General features: G+C 37.3%; 2 protein-coding genes across 3 annotated transcripts; both read left to right on the top strand.

The window, feature by feature from the left end:
- The first annotated feature begins 4,856 nt into the window (after window positions 1-4,856).
- On the top strand, window positions 4,857-8,968 carry LOC149820947 (putative receptor-like protein kinase At2g42960). 2 transcript variants are annotated; one of them, XM_089982653.1, is made up of 7 exons: window positions 4,857-5,451; window positions 6,188-6,862; window positions 7,075-7,179; window positions 7,397-7,519; window positions 7,921-8,091; window positions 8,197-8,326; window positions 8,712-8,968. In XM_089982653.1, exons 2-7 carry the CDS (start codon window positions 6,192-6,194, stop codon window positions 8,781-8,783), a joined length of 1,272 nt encoding a protein of 423 aa, XP_089838779.1. In that variant the 5' UTR covers window positions 4,857-5,451; window positions 6,188-6,191; the 3' UTR covers window positions 8,784-8,968. The 2 variants fall into 2 exon arrangements, with proteins under 2 accessions (XP_089838779.1, XP_089838780.1); XM_089982654.1 differs by lacking the exons at window positions 8,197-8,326; window positions 8,712-8,968 and having other exon boundaries at window positions 7,921-8,095.
- On the top strand, window positions 8,838-13,931 carry LOC149820946 (putative receptor-like protein kinase At5g18500). Its single transcript, XM_089982655.1, has 2 exons — window positions 8,838-9,020; window positions 13,434-13,931. The coding sequence occupies exons 1-2, from the start codon at window positions 8,838-8,840 to the stop codon at window positions 13,503-13,505; spliced, it is 255 nt and encodes an 84-aa protein (XP_089838781.1). The 3' UTR covers window positions 13,506-13,931.
- The last annotated feature ends 7,870 nt before the right edge of the window (window positions 13,932-21,801 follow it).

Raw genomic sequence — 21,801 nt, 5'->3', positions numbered from 1 at the left:
GCTCTAAACGTATAAATCGTTGCTGCATCGAACATACAAATCGTTACTGCATTAAATGTATAAATCATTGTTGCTTTCCAACGTACAAATCATTATAAAAATTTAGCCTTCATAAGTACATATCATTGGAATGTTTGACCTTCATAAGAACAAATCGTGTTAACTATTTTTCGACGCCTAGAAGGTGGATAGGTACAAATCAATTTGTTTCAGTATGAAAATATGTGTTATTTAGCATGAATAGTACAACCAATTATAAGATTTAGCATTCAGATTTACAAATCGATTTGTTTACATAATGAAACCTTAGACGAATCTCACCGAAATGACATGAGTTTTGGTAATCCGTCAGTGAAGGAGAAACACCCAGAAGGTAGATGCAGCCGATGGTAGCTACGATGCTCCCACTGCACAGACGCCAACAAAGGTTGCTTTATCGACAATAGATGACAACAAAGGGTGATCTGACAGAAGCAAACAACGACAAAGGGTGCTCCGACGGCAGCAAACGACGGTAAAGGGTGCGTCGTCAAAGGGAGCTCCTGTTACAGTAGATGGTGCAAACGTTTACTGCTTAGGGCAAAAACGGAACGTTTGGACTTTAAAGAGTTAACATCATCCTCCCTTTTCTGGATAAAGGACATTTTTATCATTTTCTTGAACCGTCGTTTCTTTTTTCTGGATGGAGGATATTTTTGTCCTTTTCTCAAATTGTCGTTTCATGGCGGGAATGGCGGGAAAGGGTACTTAAGTCTTTGCAATATGCTGAGTGATGCCGACACACACGAGGATACAAGCCCCACATGCTTATATACGTGGTGCTCATTGGGACCCCCGACGACGCACCTGCATTTTTGGGGTGGGGGGGAGGGGGGACATATAACCTGTTTCGTACAAAATGTGATGGAGATTTACAAATGTGCTAGTGTAGCAAAACTAGTCTTGAGGCTTATCTTTCCAGATCTTGACCCGTGATGCCCAACCGAAATAACATAGTCATAAGGGACAGTTCAATTTACACCAAAGGAACTATTCCTTCCAACAAGCGATTTGTAGCAGCCACAATATCCCCCGTGGATGATTCGATGATTAACTGAGTCCTAAGGAGGAAAATCCAACAACCTTGTCCAAGTTGCTCATTCCCTCTTGTTCACTGCCACCCATTATATAAAATCCAGCCTGAGCTATGTAACACACACTTGCATCCAAGCGGCTGCACAACTTGGACACAATTTTCTTTGTGTTAGGTAAAGTTAACCACACTGAGGTCCATTTCTATCCAAAAATAGATTCAGTTAACCCTAATCAAGTTCATATATATATATATATATATATATATATATATATATATATATATATATATATATATATATATATATACCCTTCTCGCACCTTCACACCTAAGTTTTTTTTAAAGTGCCGCATCGCCACACATCTGCACCCGTACCTGCATCCGCACCCACACCCGCACCTATGTGACATAGAGCGGGAGTGATCTCTATTAGTAAAACCAAGACCTTGAGTTTGAAGTGTATAAACTAAAGATATATATCTTTAGCCATCCCTCGTTAGGTGGTCATAGAGCCATCTTTTAACCACCACATGATTCTTATTCATACATATTCGAAGAACATTCCATCTCACCTCATTGAGTACTATTTGCGCTGTCACCTCCTTCAACATTTTGTCTTCAAATGCCCTTTTGCTTCTCAATTCCGACATCTTACTACGATAAGAAATGGTACTATATCTAACCCTTTCTTTCTTTTTCTGAAATCTTTGTTTTTCCCAATCACGTAGTGCAGACTTTATATCAGAGAGAGGGGTCTTTATTCGACCACAAGAACAAGGCATCATCGACATATATCGAAGTTGTGACTGTATTTAAATGCTTTAATTGAAGCTAGAATGATGGTAGTCTCTCTCTCCAAGACAATTAGAAACAAATACAGGGATAGAAGGTACCCTTGACGTATGACCCTCAAACTTTTGAATGTATCATTTGGTTCTCCATTAATCATGACTGCAAAAGGTAGGTGGGAGATTTTACACAGATCATTATCCTCTCAATCCAACTGTCATGAAACCTAAAACAGTGAAAAAGAAACTTCTCAAAAATTCCCAATCTACCTTGTTGTATGCCTTAGCAAGGTCTGATTGAAACGTGGCTGTCCTCTAGGAGCTAAATTCTAAAGAATAAACAATGTGTGATATTGCAATACTCTTTTGGATACACCTCTCCTTCAGAAGAGCCCTCTGATTTGCCGAAATAACCTTTTGTAGCACTGGCCTCATTCTATTAACCATAATTTTGGCGATCATTTTGAAAATCACATTGCACAAACTAATAAAACAAAGTCCATCTTAGAATCAACAACCACCTTCAGGATAAGAGTTTTGTGAGTAACATTGATATGTTTCAAGAGTTGACTCATTTAAACAAATTGCGAATCTCTTGGCCCGCTTTGTCACCTATTATATGCCAATACTTCTAGTAGAAGAATAGAAATAACCCTTCTTGTTTGGGGGCACCGTCTCTTTTCATTTCAAAACCCTTTCCACCACATTTTCTTGAACTTTTTTTTGGATCGAACCCTACAAATATGATCTATTATAGTTTGTTTAGCCAAAACATGCTTTAGATCATCTGAATCACATTGTATATATAAGAACTTTTAAAAAGCTTCAAAATTTCATGGCCCACAAATGTGTACAAATTTCACAGTTGAGAAAATCAGATTTTTGCATAAAAATACTCTATCAAATATGCATTCCATAGTAAATGAATCATGTTGAATGCATCTGTGGGGCCAAATTGATGAAATAAATATTTGCACCTATGTGTTTTAACTAAAAATACAAGGCCCTAGAGTGTGTCCAATATTTTCCCTTATCTGTTAGCCCTTGTTTGGATGTTCATAGTTGGGTGAGAAGGCTTTTTGGTTTTTATAAACTCAATATCTCTTGAATGTTAATTGTATTATACATGTATTTAACCTGAACCCCAGCCCACAAGGGCTCCACACACTTTGTTAAGTGATGATTCTGCTTAAGATGTTCAAGCTGAAGGATGTCAAGAATTTGATATCCAGGGTGTGCATCTTTTTTGTTTCGATAGATAAGCTAGGCAGGGTGTACATCCACTCATTTCCCTCCTAAAACGAATGCAACACAAACAGCAGAATGGTATCAATCATCACTTATTTTTCAGTCATGAGATTGTCAGATTCCTAAAACACATCCTTAAAGAAGGATGATGAAGTTCTTGGGTCTAGATTGCATGCATTGCAACCCTATTCAAGACAAGAAAAAATGCACCTGTGATATGGACAGGGTTGCCAAGCTATTACATCTAATTCCTCCGAGTCAATCACATAATGCCCTTATGAGAAAAGGCAATTTTGTATACTAGTGCTGATGCAGCTTGCTTGTAGCATCCATGATATGACACTCGATGAACACAACCTCCTACCGAACTACCTACTTGTGCAAAGAGTTCAACCAAGTTTGCTTATTACTTTACCAACTGGGGCTCTGCTAGTCTGGTAGGAGCAGCTAGTGCACGTCACCTTGTGTTGGGACGTTGCAAGTTCAAATCCCAATGGCATCGTTGTATAACTGGTAGGGGTCTGCCTAACCCCAGCTTGACTTTCAAAAAAAAAAAGTTTGCATGTACTTTGTTCACCTCTTGTTTGCTCAGAATATGGTGCATGCATCAAGGAGTGGTGCACCAACACTCTTGACACCGTCCATCTTAGTGATGGACGTTGCTTAATGCATGTGGCATGAACTGGTACGATAACCAATGAAGCGGGGCACAACATTATCATGTTGGATATTCCATCCAAAAGATGCACTGTCATTACTGATTACACCACCAAAGGACATGACTTAATTTTAGAGTGGTAAACGAGCCGAACGAGCTGATATAGGGTTGGTCGAGCTCGGCAAATTAAGGAAAAGCCTTTGCTTGGGTTTGTCTCGTGAGCTAGTCATGAGTTGAGTCGAGCTCAAGCTCATTACAAGCCATTCACAAGGTGTCTCGGTTTTCAAAAAGATACTTGTTTTTTAAGTGAAATGTTTTTCAAAATTTAATTATATATAAAAATCTATATATAAAACATATATAATATGCATCTTATATACAATACATGTATAAAATAATATATAATACAAGCTTTCATGAGTTGAACCAAAGTCTAATTTCCCATATTCATACTTGTCTTGGATACCTAAATAAGCCGTCTCATAGATCGGTTCCCCAAACCTAATTCCAGAGCTGACTTGAGTTGAGCTTATTGTCTTGTTTCTTAGCCCACATGAACACGCCCATGTAAAAACAATATATATCGAAAATCAACTCTAGGATCACGTTTTTCGACAAAAAAATGTATTTTGATGAATCCGAAAAAATTAATGCATTCATAGCCATTGATTTTGAATCACCAGAAAAACGTTTACAGATTCCGATGATCACTAAACAAAACCTATATATCACGTCTATGGTGTTGGATGTTAGAAAAAATACCAAAAGGCTAATTTTTTAATGAGCCTAACAGGACAGAACAAAAATACAGGGCAGAACGAGCTATCTCTCTCTCTCTCTCTCTCTCTCTATATATATATATATATATATATATATATATATATAAAAGAAGAGTGAAGGGTGCAAACACATGATGCAAGCCTACAGACGACAGGAAGGAGAAATTAAAAGAATAAGGGCAGTAAAGTAATTTGAATAATTAAATCATGGATTTGGTATCCAGTCTGTCTCCCATGGCTGTTTGACTAAATCCATTCATATTTTGCTCTTTTGCAGTTCTGCTCTCTGACTGACCCAACAAAACCAGGAAAAGGTAGAAAAAAAACTGCCTAGTGGGGGGAAGAAAAATCTCCAGTGTGAATCAACCCATTGTTTCTGGGTTTCTGCTAATCCCCATCTTTTGAACTAATCAAAACCATATTTTTATTTATTCTCTGGGGACGCCCATAACTCCAACTTCATGCTTGTGTTTTACTGTTGTTCCAATCCCTAAGGTGAGGAGGGGTCATTGTACCTACCACTGATAACTCCATACATCCCTTTTTTTTCTTCCCCCAATTCTTTCCAACCCTGCATGACCCATTATCTATACCTGCGACACAAGGATTGTTGGTGTAGTGCTGGATTTGGTATCAGTATTTGGTCTTTTGTGGGGGATAAAGGTCCAGCACAGCATAGATTCAGACACCCACTTGGCCCACATTGAGTTCTTTGCAAAAGCTCCACCTGAACTACCACCACCCCTTGAGGGGTTTCTTGGAAATGGGATTGCTTTGGGGTTGCTGTGTTGGGTTTATTTCAGCCTGTTCCGGGGTTGTTTTCTGAGTCGGAATCCTGATCCAAGCTTTTGTCTCCAAGTGTTTGGTTTTCAGACGAGCATTTTGGTGGGAGATCTAGCAAATCAGGTATGGCTGGAGGGAAAAAAAGGATGGAGAATTTGCCATCTTCTATTTTCTTCTCTTCACATTATTCCATTACCCTTTTGGTATAAAGAGTGTGATTCTGTAATTTGTCTACTGATTGTGATATTGATTTGTTCCTAATTTTATTCTCTGTGGCATTCTCTTTCACATGATATTGGTTGTCTTCCTACCCTTTAGCTTGTTTTTCAATGATGGGTGTTCCTGTGCTGGAGAAATTTGGGGTCCAGTAGAAAGTTTGATTTGTTGAAATGGGTCATGATAGGCCATATAAATCAATCAATTTGAGGGGATCTACAAACATTGTAGCCTGAGGGGGAAAAGAAAAAAGAAGAAATCGGATTCCATCTTTTTTTAAAGTGTTAAAAGGAGGAAAATAGGTGGAATGGAGTCCAATGTGCCTGCTTTGTGTCCAAACGACCACTGTTATTTCCTTGATAACAATATATTTCTGCAGTTTCAGTATGGGTTTATGCTCTACCTGTGGCACCATGGATCTATTTATCAAGCTGGTGCATATTTGACTGCAAATCTTTTGATGTTCTTTAACATTGATCATGTTTGTAGATGGCTTGCCTTGTAGTCTCTTTATGTATCTCTTTTGGTGGTTCAGTTTTCTGGCATTAGTAATTACGTATTTATTGTATTGTCATGTTATTTACTATTGATAAATGATCTTGGGATGCTTGAATAACATATTGTTTGGTACCTTGGCGACTAGGAAAATGTCGTCTGGTGGAACACTCAATGATCAACTGTCTCAAAAGACGCCTGTTCTAGGCCTTAAAGTTTGGGTTCTAATTGGAATTGCTGTTGGGGTCTTCATTGTGTTGATCCTTGTTGTCCTGTCTATCTGGCTTGCTTCTCGGAGGAAGTCGAGGAGGCAGGTGGATAAATTCCCGCAAAGCCAGATACCAACGGTCTCGAGAGAAATCAAGGAGGTGAGAGTGGAGCAAGTTACAACTCATGATTTTGCTCCTCGCGATGGGATTCTTCTAACCATCCATGACAAATCCAGTGACAAGGAGTCTGATAAGGTCATGGTCCACGTTGGCGTTAGTAAACTGAAAAATGGGGATAGTAGCAGCCAATCAGGCTCATTTCATCACATAGATAAAGATTGTGCATCACAGTCTGGTGATGAGGGGAGCTCGGGGACTGCTACTGTTTACAGAGGTGCTTCATCTTACCCTATAACTGCTCCATCACCTTTAAATGGGCTGCCAGAATTCTCCCATCTGGGTTGGGGCCATTGGTTTACTTTGAGAGACTTAGAACTTGCAACCAATCGCTTTTCTAAAGATAATGTTCTCGGAGAGGGTGGCTATGGTGTTGTCTACCGTGGTCAGCTGATCAATGGAGCTCCGGTTGCTGTAAAGAAACTCCTGAACAACTTGTAAGTCAACAATATCTCTTTGTTGCAAGATTCTCTTTTTCTTAGCTTGGATTCACGGAACTAATGGCTTCCTGATGATCTGTGAAAAAAGCCTTTATTTACCTAAATAAACACAATTATGTATTCCCGATAATCATTGCTCAAGATCTATTATTGGCCATCAATTTCACTTTTGTTTCTCTTTTTAAAGCTTCATGTTGGCCTTTTTGTAGAGGTCAAGCAGAAAAAGAATTCAGAGTAGAAGTGGAAGCGATTGGTCATGTGAGACACAAAAATCTAGTCCGGCTTCTTGGATACTGTGTAGAAGGAATTCACAGGTACTTGATCTTAAGAATAAGATGTCTCATTCTCTTTCTCACTCTCCACAATGGAATTGTTTCTAAGTTCCATCACATTTTCTTATCCCAAGTTGCCAACTTCTGATTTGCAACATGCATCAGACAAACACCTTCATGAGGAGTATCTCTCTCACTCAGCATGTCCATTTCAAGATTCCAATTTGACTTTTCATTTATATCCATATGATTTTTTCAGGATGCTGGTATATGAATATGTCAACAATGGAAACCTAGAGCAGTGGCTGCATGGAGCTATGCGCCAGAGAGGCTTTCTTACTTGGGAGGCTCGTATGAAGGTCATACTTGGCACTGCTAAAGCGTAAGTCCATTCAGAAATAGCACTTGAAACTGATAATTCATTCAATGGAACATGGCTAAGGATATTCTTTCCGGAAAAAAAAAGCAAAAACCATATTTTGCAAATGAGATATGGTTTCTGATTGTCAAAGTTTACTTGGAATATATATATATATATATATATATATATATATATATATATATATATATATATATATATATATATGTGTGTGTGTGTGTGTGTGTGTGTGTGTGTGTGTGTGTGTGTGGGTGTGTGTGGGTGTGGGTGTGGGTGTGGGTGGGTGTGGGTGGGGGTGGGGGGGGGGCAATAGAGTTTGCAATCTATTAGCTACATTTGTATTCAACTTTTGCATTACTTCTGTTTAAAGGTGTCTCTTCATTTCCTTTTTGCTATTTTTGCAGGCTTGCATACTTGCATGAGGCTATTGAGCCAAAGGTTGTGCACCGAGATATTAAATCTAGCAACATCTTAATTGATGAAGAATTCAATGCAAAGGTATCTGATTTTGGACTTGCAAAGCTTCTAGGTGCTGGGAAGAGCCATATCACAACTCGAGTGATGGGGACATTCGGGTAGACTCCCATAACCCTTTTTCTCATGATTAGTTTTGCTTTTAGTGTTCACTACTTTATAGCTGTTATTGCTGTACCTATGTTTTCTTCTGCTTTTTCCTCCAGATATGTGGCTCCAGAATATGCAAATACAGGACTCCTGAATGAGAAAAGCGACATTTATAGCTTTGGTGTAGTGTTGCTAGAGGCCATCACTGGTAGAGATCCTGTTGACTATGGCCGTCCTGCAAATGAGGTATTGATAAGCTGCATTTTAACTTTTCAGCTAAGGGATGGATAAGGAACCAGATTTTTTCTGGGATTTACTGGAAATTCATCATCATTTGTGACAGCTAATTTAGAACCAGTTGTAAGTTTTCCCTTGAATGGCTAAGTGGATTGACTTTAATTATGTGTCTGAACAAATTTAATGGTTCATTCATCTCATGTTTTGAAGCCTTAGTAGAGGTCAAGATTATGTGATGAAATTAAAACGTATTTCATGAGTTCACAGTTTTAGTTGTTAGTACTGTCTTTGTCAATTACCTTGTATCAGACTGACAATTTTGAGGAATCACTAGTGAGTACCTTTCTAATTACTGTTTTTGTCTGAATAACACTACTGCTATTTTGTCTTCTAGAGAATCTTTTACATCTCAGATGCATGTACAAAAATAAGAGACCTGCATGATCCGATTCCCTTCTTTGGATAGTATCATATGTGGAGTGTGTTCTCATAGGTTAATCTTGTGGATTGGCTTAAAGTGATGGTGGGGAGTAGGCGCTTTGAAGAAGTGGTTGACCCAAACATAGACACCAGGCCACCAACACGAGCCCTTAAGCGGGCCCTTTTGGTCGCATTGCGGTGTGTTGATCCTGATTCTGACAAGAGACCAAAGATGAGCCAAGTAGTCCGCATGCTTGAAGCAGAGGAGTTCCCCCTGCGTGAGGTTTGTGCCATACCCATTTTCATCACGAGGAACTTGATAAATAGGAGGAAAACCATGAATGATAATCTGCTGTTGCCTTACCATTTAAAATGAATGCCTAAATTATTTTAGTGGAAGTAGTGCCATAAATGATGAACATCAAATAGGCCACATGAATTTTCTCCATGGTTCTGTATTATTATTGTTATTATCACAATCATCATGATTATTTCTGCTTGAGTCTGCAGGTGGTTATCTGGCTTTTCTTTTTCTTCTATTTTACAACAAACAAATACATATCCAAAGAGTTATACTAGTTCTTCTCTTCATAATCTGCAATAATTATTCGTACTTACATGGGTTCTTTTTTTTGAGCTGCTACCCTAACCCAGGCATGATCCATTGTGCCAATGTTTATATAGCAACTGATTCTATCCCAGCATGTCATGATCTCTAGGCACCTAGGCACCCACAAGTCAGGCAATCCTTAGCAAGTGTCTTGCCTAACCCTCAATCCTCTAGCAAAAGAAAGGATTATTGATTTTGTATATTACTAGTAAGTGCTGTTCTTCTTAGATGTATCTCTTCAAGATGAGGTGTGCGTGCATGCATGCATGTATCTTGCAGGTTGATTACAACATTATTCTGACAGCGGTTGGCTTTGGGTTTGTCAAGGTTGGACTAATGGATCCACAAAGTCATTGGAGTATTTCTATAATTCGATAATTTTTCTACCCCTTCTGAAGCTTCTTGCTATAAACTGTGGTTAATTATACTGTGAAGACTAAATTCTTGGTGTTCTATTAAGTATTTTTTATCATTCTCTTCTTATTGGAACTGGAGAATTGATAGGTGCTATCAAGGATTATAGGAGAGTGGACTGGCCTTCCTTTGTTGGGTCTGATTATTTATGCTATTTCAACCACAAGAGTGAAACACTTAGTGTAAAAATGTTAAGGAAATGATGATCATGAAATAAACAATACTATAATCAGTGTAGGCAGTAAGCTCTTAAAAAATGGCAACATCCATCCTTGTTGCTAAGAATTGGTAAGACTTAGGCATATCTCCTAAGGCGGGCTTATGGTATACAAATCTTGTCGGTGCTGTTTATGGGCCTTGTGCTTGTATTCATCACACTAAATCGCCACTCGACTTTGGTTTGATAATGTTTATACATTAAAGTCAAACTGTTGACTTTCCTGCAATGAGGGCCATAAAATTCTGTTCTTCTTGGGAGTTCAGGGATGGATCAGAATTTTTTATTGTTGCTACAAGGATGGGTCGCTCACAAGGAGGGACCAATTCAAGACATGGCATGTCATGTCAAGTTGGTTCCTTGCAGAAATTATCAGAAGAATGCCAATGGAGGAGGGTGAAGAGTGAAGGCAAACAATATCAAATGCTACAAATATGGCATGGATGGCATGTGCTGATCAAGAGCAGTGATGTTCGCTCAGGGTCAGAATCATAAACTCATCATACATATGCCTGTAAAATAGAGGAAAAGGATCTGTAGGTAGAATAGTGGATCAATCAGCAACTTGGTAGGGAATAATCAAGTGTGCAATGCATGAAGGCAGTGTTCTTTTATAAATAGCATTGGATGGCAAGTTTGTGAAATAAATCTTTGGTTAAAGGATTCACGTGAAAGGTTATGTCAATTAGGGAGCAAAGCTTACTTATGGATGGACTGACTTGAGGACAATGTAAAGTATGTGATCAAAGTTTAGTGGATAATGAATTAATGATAGTCATAACATAGACAAAGTCAATAGTAATACAGGACATTCATGTAACAGGTTTTAATGAGCAACGGAGAAAGATGATTGGAGAAGCACATGAAAGAATTTTGACTTGAAAGAGGCAACCAGAGAAAAAGATAAAGGGCACTAAATATTTTGGAGATTATGACAACTGTTGGAGGGTTTAACACATTTATCCAGTGACTGGTCCTCCAGCTGTCACACAGATACATCACTTAGCCTTGTATAATGATGTTGACAAAAAAACGACTCAGTGTGGACCCAGACACTGGGTGTGGAGTGACACTCTATAGTCCAAACATGCACACATGGAATTTTGATTTGCTAATTTGTACTTGTGCTTTAGGATGTTCTACTCTTACATAGGCATATGTATTTTATTGTGTACTATTTTATATAGTGGTAATGATAAGGTGCTCCCTGAGTACCTACTCCCACCTAATAGAAACTTCAGATTTTCAATTTTCTTAAACTTTTTTTATTGACCAGACCTTGTAGATATGATCTATAAGCATTGTTTAGTAGAAAACAAGTTTTGGATCATGCGATTATGGCATACATGTATGTTTTTTTAAGGCCTTTAAAAATCAACGGCACACAATGTATCAAAATTTCATTACTTAAAAAATCCTATTTTTATGTCCAAAAAACATGATACAAAGCATGATTGCTATCAATTAAACTATGTTAAGTACATCCATAAGGTTTAATTGAGAAGATACAACCTACAACCATGATTTCTAGTATGTGGGAGTAGGTACTCCCAGAGCAGAGCACCGTAGCATTACTCTTATATAATAGTAATGATAAGCGGGAAGCGGGGCACTTTCAAAATTTTAGGAAGCGGGAAGCGTGGGACGATTTAAAAGCGAATCAAGAATTGTCTTGGAAGCGACCTAGGAAGCGAGGGAGAAGCGAAAAAAATAAAAATAAAAATAAAAATACAAAAAAAAAATGAAAAAGGGGGGAAGCGCATTTCCTATAAATGAGAAACGTGTTTCCCATAAAAGGGAAACACGCTTCCAAAAAAAAATCAGCGCTTCCCAGCGCATTTCGGAAGTGCGACGTTTCACGCTTCCGAAACGCGCTTCAGGTAACTCTGCTCCCACCTAATAGAAACTTTAGATTTTCAATTTTCTTAAAACTTTTTTTGTTGATCAGACCCTAAGCATTGTTTAGTAGAAAACAAGTTTTGGATCATGCGATTATAGCATTCATGTATGTTTTTTTAAGGCCTTTAAAAATCAATGGCTCACAATGTATCAAAATTTCATGACTTAAAAAATCCTATTTTTATGTCCAAAAAACATGATCCAAAGCATGATTGCTATCAATTAAACTATGTTAAGTACATCCATAAGGTTTAATTGAGAAGATACAACCTACAACCATGATTTCTAGTATGTGGGAGTAGGTACTCCCAGAGCACCCTAGCATTACTCTATATGGAAATGTATCTACTTTATAATTATGGAAATGTAATCCCATGTCCTACTAGTCAACAAAATTGTCTTGTCAGTGTCTTGTATGGCAGTTCCAATTAGTGGCAGGACACGGTTAATGATGTGTGTGTGTGTGTGTGTGTGTGAGAGAGAGAGAGAGAGAGAGAGAGAGAGAGAGAGAGAGAGAGAGAGAGAGAGAGATGGTAAACATGTAGAACGAGCCAAGCCTAGCTTGTTCAGGCTCGGCTCGTTTACCATTTAACTCAGCTCCGGCTCAGCTAGTGCTCGTAATTAAACAACCTGAGCCGACCCACGAGCGGACTCATGTAAAAAGAAAAAAAATCTTTGAAATTCAAAGTTGTCAACAATGCATTTGAACTTAGACTTGCCTCTCACATGCAATATACTCTAACCATCTGTACAAAACTGCCTTTTGTGATAAATATTGCACTTAAATTCCATATGTTATATTCCTACGAGCTTACATGAACCGAACTGAACCAAGCACTCTCTGTTCGTGCTCAACTCATTTATGGTTAATGAGTTTCTCATGATTCAGCTGACCAGCTACACAACAAATTCATGGTGAGCCAAACCAAGCCAAGCCACAAGCTGCTCGCCTGATTTCACAGCCCGGTATATATATATATATATATATATATATATATATATATATATATATAGAGAGAGAGAGAGAGAGAGAGAGAGAGAGAGAGAGAGAGAGAGAGAGAGAGAGATTTGTTTTTACACCTATAAATGGACATATTTCTCAACAAGTTGCATGCAAAGGGGTTGCAGCATAAATGCACTAAGTGCTTTGGTGCAGAGCAGGTCAAGGACTGTATTGCTGGTGGCACCAACTTTTGAAACCTGCTCTAGCTGTTGGATTTACTCTGAATATTGCTTTTTCCATAACCTCTTCTGAATCTTGGATCTTCCAGTATTCCATTATTCTTATGATAGTTTTACATCTGTAACCACACCTCGGTAGTTATGTAGTGTCTGCAGTCTACTTCAAATGGGATTTCTTGTTTCTGTTTCTGCATTTATCAAAACCAGGTTGACCTTGATTATAGTTTATTTGCATTATTAGGTATTGGTGGTAAGCTCAGTTTTCAAAACACATTTCATATTCGCTATGTATGCCTGCCAAGTTTTCAATCTGTATCTGTACCAGGACAAATATGAAAAAGGGTGAAAATCTGACGTGAATTATGTGGTTACAGGATCCAAGGCAGCGGCGGCGAAGCCAACCAGGAAGCATTGAGATTGAAGCTGAGGGAGTCTTCCGAAACTGATATTCTCGATCACAGAGTAGAAGAATGAAAGCATTGGAGAAGTGATTAATTGGTCAACAGTTAAGGACCCTGTAATTCACCTTTTCTTTTCTTTTTCTTTTTTTCCCTTGTTGTGATGGGCTTATTTCTGAGGATTGAAAGAGGCATTACTGGCCCAATATTGAGCTCAACAGCAAGGGAAATTCTTATATTCTTTTTTGTTGTAAAGGATGGTGGAAGCAAAGAAGCTATTGTGGATGGTGATTTTTCCCCTTGTTTCCCTAGTTGCCTTGAACTTCGTGTACAGAATTGCTCAGTTTCTTTGGAGACCTTGATTAGTGGCCTGTTATGTTAACTATAGTAAATGAATTTGCTTCTTTATCTGAGTTGGTGTGTTTGTCACCGGTCAAAACAAACTGCTCCATGTACATAATCAGCATTGAAAAAAAAAAACAAAAAAGAAGTGATGTTATGTAACTAAGGCTCAATGTCCTTGCTGCAATTTACCAAGTAATAATGTTTTCTTCTCATAATCTCAACTTTTTCCTTTTTTGATATTTATCTAGGGTCAGGGGGTTGGGCGAAAGAGAGAGTGACTCTCTGTAGTATGAACCATCCGAGTTGATAAAATCCCTCGACCACTCTCCCCTTGTCCACCAGGGAGCCTGCTGCCTTATCCTTAAGGCAAGGGATGTGCATCTCAGGTATTGAACTCTTGACGTCCTTAGGCATGAACGGTGTGGGGAGCCCTTGTGGGCATTTCAACTTTTTTGTTATAACCAAACTTTCTCTTGATGTCATCATGGCATTATTGAACTACACCAATTCATTCTATTTGGGGTCACTGCGTGACTAATATACCTTTTTTTTTTCCCTCCTTTGCAATGCCTATTTCCATGCTGATTTTCCTCCATATCCAAATATGAAAACCAGTGCATGTTACCATTTTACGAACTGAACAATGGGGATGAATCTACAGAGCTATCACATTCTTATGGTTCTGTTTGTGGATTCATCTTTGTACTGTGTAGAGCTCAACTTGATTCTCAAGTTGCTTTGGGCACGGTGTCGTTGGGTCTGTTTGGGATGTGATCATTGGAACTTTTTGTTCTTCTATGATCTGGACAATTTGGCTGTTAAGATGCTTGATCAAGTGGAAGCCAGTTTTATGTGGGACCCAGGAAAGTTTGCTTTCGACAAAGGCCACCTGTCCCACTAAAAGTTGTTTGAGCCAGCATGGTGGGCTTATCCAGTATAGAGGTGGACCATCCAATTGGTGAAGAGAATCAGTTGCAAATGTAGTTTTCTGATCTTAGAGCATGCAATTGAGAAACACTACTGAACCAGCGAGAACTTTTGGCAGTTATAATAGAAGAAACGCCAGGTGACTCTGTTGAGGGATGTGACACATGCACATGCAGTATACTGATTTTATAGGAAGCTTTTGATTCTTACACATGGATGGGTTTTTTATAAGGTTAAAAAAATTAACATTCCAAAATCTTTGTAAATTTTTAAAGCTCCAAATATCATCACATGAACCAGGTCTGAATTAATGGATTTCTTGTAAATCGATCATGCCCCCACACATTTATGGGATCGGAACTGCTAAAAAAAACATAGGAAGAGCAGAAAACCCCATTCAGCACCTGACGTGTGAACAGCGACCAATTATATATATATATATATAAAGTTGGTAGCTTTAACAAAAGCATCCAACGGCTAGCATCTAGCTTATTTTAATACACTAAAAAACTGATTGTATGACTCTCCCTCTCCTCTCTGATCTGATTGTATGACTCTCCCTCTCATGTGATCCATGTATGCATCCATGAACAATAAAAAACTTAATCGTTGCTCATGTATTAAACTGCATTAAATTTTTAAAATTTTCAATTTCATCCAATTCATTATGTTCTTTTTAATATTAAAAATATATACAAAATTTAGGTTTTTAATAAATAAGTAAAATTTTGAATAACATGTATGTTTCAACTTTTTATTGCAAAAAATTCTTATTTAAAGAAAATATGCAAAAAACATATGGAAATTGTGTTTTAAAAAATAAGGGAAATGAGTTTCTCACAAACAGAAGGGGGAAAGGTTGTTAGTGGGGAACCAAGCACGAAAGGAATGAAAATGTCGAATGCTTTAATCAATCTTCAGTACAAAGTAAGCAGCTTAACTCTTACTCAATGAAAAATTATTTTTTCATGCATTTCTAGAAGTTGCCCACAAGTTTTATAAAATAGTTTTCTAGGAAACCAATTTCCCACATCTAAGTAGAGTTTCTGGTAACCCTTAACTCATTGGGGCTTAGGGCCCTAGGACTTTGCCTTCACTCATTTAAGAACCCGGAAAGTTGGTGAAGACCTCAACTATCAGGTTTAAGTATTTGGCCAAAGCCTAGTGGACCAAATTATTGGCTGATCCAGTTCAGCCAGTTGAGCCAAATTGATGGCACATGTTATTTTTTATGACTTTGCAAGCCTTGATTTGATATATTTTCATGAATTAAATAAATAATTTTTTATTTTGCAAATTTCATAAGTATCCATGTATGATGTAAATCGAATGAGTTATGATCTGCAAATAAAATTTTGTGCTTTTAGTAATTTGTATGCATGCAAGCAGAGTCAGTTGATTGGCATATACAGTTTTATGCATCCAAGACTGATTGTTAGTACAGTATAAATGTTTAGTAACAAAACCCCAATCTCAACATTAATGTATTTCATTTTCTTTTAATTGGCCTCATATTAAGCAATAAGAGTTAGAGGAGTTAAGGTGTGCACTAAGGCTTTCAAAATAATGTTTTTGGTGTAAATTTTAAAATAACTATGATTTTAAAATAAAAAAGTTTTATCACTTAGATGTTTTTTCTCGGATTTGGTTATAGGGAGCTATTAAATGCTGGTGTTTGCGTATGCTGACTCCTTAGAGTCCAATTCGGTTAAGACAATGCCATAGATGAGATCTCGTATTAAAAAAATTATACATATTTTTCAGTTAAAATTTTAGGGTATTACATAAACACAGTTAACCGCTCACGGGATCAATGACCACCAATTCGAGCACAAATATGTATACATTCAATTAACCAAATACAAGATTATCGGCCACCACTTTAAGGCACTAACACAAATTAATTCAGATGACTATACATAAGGTCATGATCCACCTATCTAAGCTCGATCAATCCGTCGATCTCATATAAAAAAGACTCACACATCTCATTTTTATCATGATGTAATTCAATCATTTCATACATGCATTATTCAACATGCATCACATCATCTAGCAGCATATCATAACATCACATTTCATAATATTCATACGTTTATAAATTGAACCACGAAGCATGTGCATGAAAAATTCAAAACATGCATATTAGATACATCAAATCAAGTACATTTCATAACATGCGTATATAATTTTGAACATGTGTAATTTCACAATATAAGGCACCTAAACCTTAATACATGTGAATATATACCTATATTCATAAACCCACACATGCAAAAATATATATATTTTATTCATAAAACAATGCATGCGAGCATCTATTTACTTAATTTAAATCACGCATTATAATCACACAAATATCAAAATTAATGTAAATTTGCCCTACCTCAAAATTAATTACAATGAGCAAAAAAACCCAAAATTATCCTTGGGGATTTTTCTCCAAAATGTGTAGGGTGGATTATGCTTGTCAATGGTTCGAATGCGGGTGAGGACTTGTGTATGCCTAGAGTTTCATGTCACAAGCACAAAAATGCATGTGATCTCGAGCCTCTAAGCAAATACATAAAAGAAGGTAGCGGAGCAAGTCATGAGGGTCGAGCTCAACCGAGCTCTGGCTGAGACAGCAAAACCAAACACAAGGGTTCAGATGGCCTGAGCATCATTCAACTAGGCCAAGTCTGGTTCAAGGAGAGAGGGAGGTGCGGGCTCGACTGTGATGGTAGTCAACGGGAGTCGGTGATGGTGGTCGTGTTGGTGGCAGTAATGACAGTAAGGGTGGTGTCCGGTGGGTGGCGTGGTTGGTCAAAATCGAAGGAACAAGTGATGGTACCACCACCTGATCAAGATGAGAGGGGAGAAGGGAGGTGGTCAACTCACCTCTCCACGGTAGTGAGAGGGAGACAAGAGAGAGACATGAGAGTGAGAAGGAGAGGGGCTTATAAGAGAATGTGTGAGGGGAGAGTTTATATAGAGAAATGGGGTAGAGAAGTAGGGGAGGTGCACCATTAAAAAAGTATGGAGTAGGGAAGGGGCACATTGGTAGCAGGCTTAGTGGCTTGATGGAAGGGGTTTTAATGGGAGATGAGAGATGTGATTGGTGATGGGATCCAAATAGATCCCAACACATCACTTGGTTCTTGAATTCATTCTTGTATTCAAAACTAAGTTTGGATTCAGTTTGAGTCTTGGTTTGGATCTTCTTGGATCCAACCCTAATCCATTAGGTAAGGGTTTAAATGAGGGGAGAAGTTTGGGTCAGATCTATTTGGATTTGATCCTCAAACTATATATATTTAATTACTTTGAATTGGGTCCATTAAATGGATCGAGTTTCAAATCCAAAATATGTGGGTTGATTAGTAGTTTGGATCTCCTTCAAGATCCAAATTGAAACTAAATTCAACTTTGAATTGGATCCATCAATTGGATCCAAATCTCAGTCATGTAAGTTTGATCAATTTGGATCCTCTTTCTAGATCCAAATTTGAATTGTGTGGGTCAAATAATTTGGATCTCCCTCAAGAAACAAACAGAATAGTTATGAGATCCAATAGATTATGTGTATTATGTTTGGATATTTCTGAACTTAAGTATACTCAGGTTGGTCCTTTTGGATCTTTCATTGAGATCCAAACCCAAATATATTTTTGAACTTTGTAAATTTAGCAACTCAATTTCGAATAGGTAAATCCCTCAATAATATATTAAAATATTCATAAAAATTCTTCGATATTATATCATCCCCTCTTAAAAAAAAATTATCCTCAAAATTTCAATCACAAGGGTAATTCGAATAAACCGGGGTGTTAACAAAATCTTATCTAGGTTTTGGATATCACACAAGGCTTTGAATAACACATCATAACAAAATAACTATTAGTTTAATTGAAATATACTTACAAAGCGATGTTGGGCGTGTCGTGAGCCAATATTTTTATCTCTTTGCTACCATTTGTAATGCTCTCAGATTTTTAACCACTTGTAAAATAAGTGAAAATTTAATATATTTTATTTTATTAAAATAATTATCAGCAAAAATATTTTTAACTTTGGTTCAAAACCTTAAGCAGGTAACATTCCATGTAATAACGATTATACTAAATTTAATGTAGATAATCTTTTGCATTCAAAATACTGCAAGTCAATAAATGATAATGTTTTTAATAACATTTATCCACAATTCAGTGCCCAAGAAAAGAAAATGATTGGCTCTTGATGCCACATTGACATTTTACATCCGTTTTGCATCTATTCATCATCTAAAATCCCATAAAAAGAATCAAACCTATGAAAGCCTAGTAGGTCTACACCAGAACACATGGTGAGTGTACAAAGCTAATACGGATAGTACATTTAATGATAATATTGTTTATCAAATCAGATATTCATGTTGTACATTAATCATGATATACATATGTGTTATATTTCACTCAGAAAAATATAATGCATTCATTTGCCAAGTAATTAAGTAGGTGTGATAGTGTCATTCACTAACATGTTTAACTTGTTCAATCATAATCTCATTTTATGGTCCATAGTTGATAAAAACATGAAACCTTAAGGGTATATTATATTAAACATTCTATCATAATCAGCATAAGTAATCACAAACATACATCTTTAATCTGGTATATTAGAATTTATTTTCAATATTCATCCTCAGAGATTCAATGTATCTTGAAAACAAGTTTCACTCTGGATCACCTGGTCTTGAAAATATACAACCTCATCAAGAGTTTTTATCCTAGTCAAATTATCTTGTCTTGGACAATACACTTCTTCATAGAAATTTACCGTACTAGCAGTTTTCTGATCTTGTAGAATGCATCTTCTCACTGAGATTTATCGTCTTAGTTGGATCACCTGATCTTGATCATGCACACTCTTACAGATAATTTTTTTGAAACAGTATCTCAATGATTCTATTAGTATATATGTATAAATACAGTTAACCACTCATAGGGTTAATGACAACCAATTCAGGCACAAACATATATAAATTCAATTAACCAAACACAAGATTGTCAGCTATCACTTTAGAGCACTAACACAAATCAATTCAAATGATCATAAATAAAGTCATGAATTACCATGCATTAGAATCACACAAATACCATATTTAATGTAAATTTATCCGACCTCAAAATTCATAAAGCTTATGATGAGCAAAAATTTTAAAATTACCATTAGAAATTTTTCTTTGAAATACATGGGGTGAATTGCGTTTGCCAACAGTTTGAATGTGAGTGAGGACTTATGTGTGTGCCTTGGGTTTCGTGTCACAAGCATGAAAATGTGTGAGACCTCAAACCTCTAAGCAAATCCACGAAACAAGGTAGCGAATTAAGTCGTGAGGGTCAAGCTCAGTCGAGCTCTGATTGAGACAATAAAACTGAACACTAGGGTTCGGATGGCCTGAGTACCACTCAGCTAAGTTGAGCCTAGTTTAAGGAGAGAGGGAGGTGCATGCTTGACTATGATGGCCATCACGAGGAGTCAGTGATGGTGGTGTCTGATGGGTGGTGTGACTGAGCAAAACCAAAGGAGGGTGGTGGTGGTCACCACCTGATCAAGATGAGAGGTGAGGAGGGAGGTGGTAGGCAAGAGAGAGGCATGAGAGTGAGAAGGAGAGGGGCTTATTTGGGGATGGGGGGGGGGGGGGGGGGGGGGGGGGGATGGGGTAGAAAAGTAGGGGAAGAGCACCATTAAAGAAGTAGAGAGTAGGGAAGGGGCACACAGGTAGGGGGCTTGGTGGCTTGATGTGAGGGGTTTTAATGGGAGATGTAAGAGGTGATGGGTGATGGGCTCCAAATAGATCTCAACCCATCTTTTTGGTTCTTGGAACAATTCTTGGATACAAAACTAAGTTTGGATTTGGTTTGGGTCTTGGGTTAGATCTTTTTGGATCTAACCCCAATCCATTAGGTGAGGGTTTAAATTAAGAGAGGAGTTTGGGTTGGATCGCTTTGGATCTGATCTCCAAACTATATATTTAAGTGTTTATATACATATTGAAAATATATATTATTTATTTAATTACTTTGAATTGGGTCTATTAAATAGATCCAGTTCTAAATCCAAAACATGTAGGTTGATTAGTTTAGATCTCCCTTGAGATTCAAAGTAAAACTAAATTCTACTCTGGATTGGATTCACCAATTGGATCTAAATTTCATCCATGTAAGTTTGATCAATTTGGATCTTTCGCATAGATCCAAATTCAAATTATATGGGTCAAATAATTTGGATCCTTCTTAAGATCCAAACTGAATAGTTTTGAGATCAAATGGATCATGTGTGTTCTATTTAGGTATTTTTAAACTTAAGTCTACTGGGATTGGTCTTTCTTGATCCTCCATCTAGATCCAAACCTTAACACATTTTTAAACTTCGTAAATTTAATAATTCAATTTTGAACATGTAAATTCCTCAATAATATATTAAAATATTCACAAAAAATCTTGGATATTACATGTGCACTGAGACCCACCACTAACCTTTATTGAGACGTTGAAAAGGTTGGTAAATTAAAACACTCAAATCTTTATTGAATGGTTGGATTCAGTGTAAACTTTGGTCTATGTCAATCGTGGTTGAATTAATCACATGACATAGTACCGGGTGATCCAAGATCTGCAATCCAATCATGGTTTTGGCTAAAATGAGAGCTATGGATAAGTTTATGATGCCATTTTTTTTTCTAAATTTGTTTGATTTTATAGTATTTTATTTGTTTAAAACAAACCCAAGTTGACATAGGTTTTTTAGACCAATTGGATCTAAATTGATCTGTGCTTTTACATTTTAATCTATCACACGTGGATCAACTAATACTTTCATTTTTTGAAACTATTTTATAAGATCTTAAAATCAGTGACTTAGATCTATTTGTGGATGAGTGTTTAGAGATGGATGGTTAAGATAGGATCTCCTATGGTAATGGCCCCAAGGGAGGTTGGCGCCTTGGCCACTTGACAGGTGGTCAAGGTTCTATTTCCATGGGTGTTTCCTCTCTACTCAAGTTGGCGCTCAGCTTAGGCCCTCGGGGTGGGGGGTCCTAGCCTTGGAG

The sequence above is a fragment of the Nuphar pumila genome, chromosome 12 (assembly GCF_984573655.1).
Source record: "Nuphar pumila chromosome 12, dmNupPumi1.hap1.1, whole genome shotgun sequence".
Lineage (NCBI taxonomy): Eukaryota > Viridiplantae > Streptophyta > Magnoliopsida > Nymphaeales > Nymphaeaceae > Nuphar > Nuphar pumila.
The sequence above is the reverse complement of the archived record's forward strand: the minus strand, read 5'-3'. Positions and strand labels throughout refer to the sequence as shown.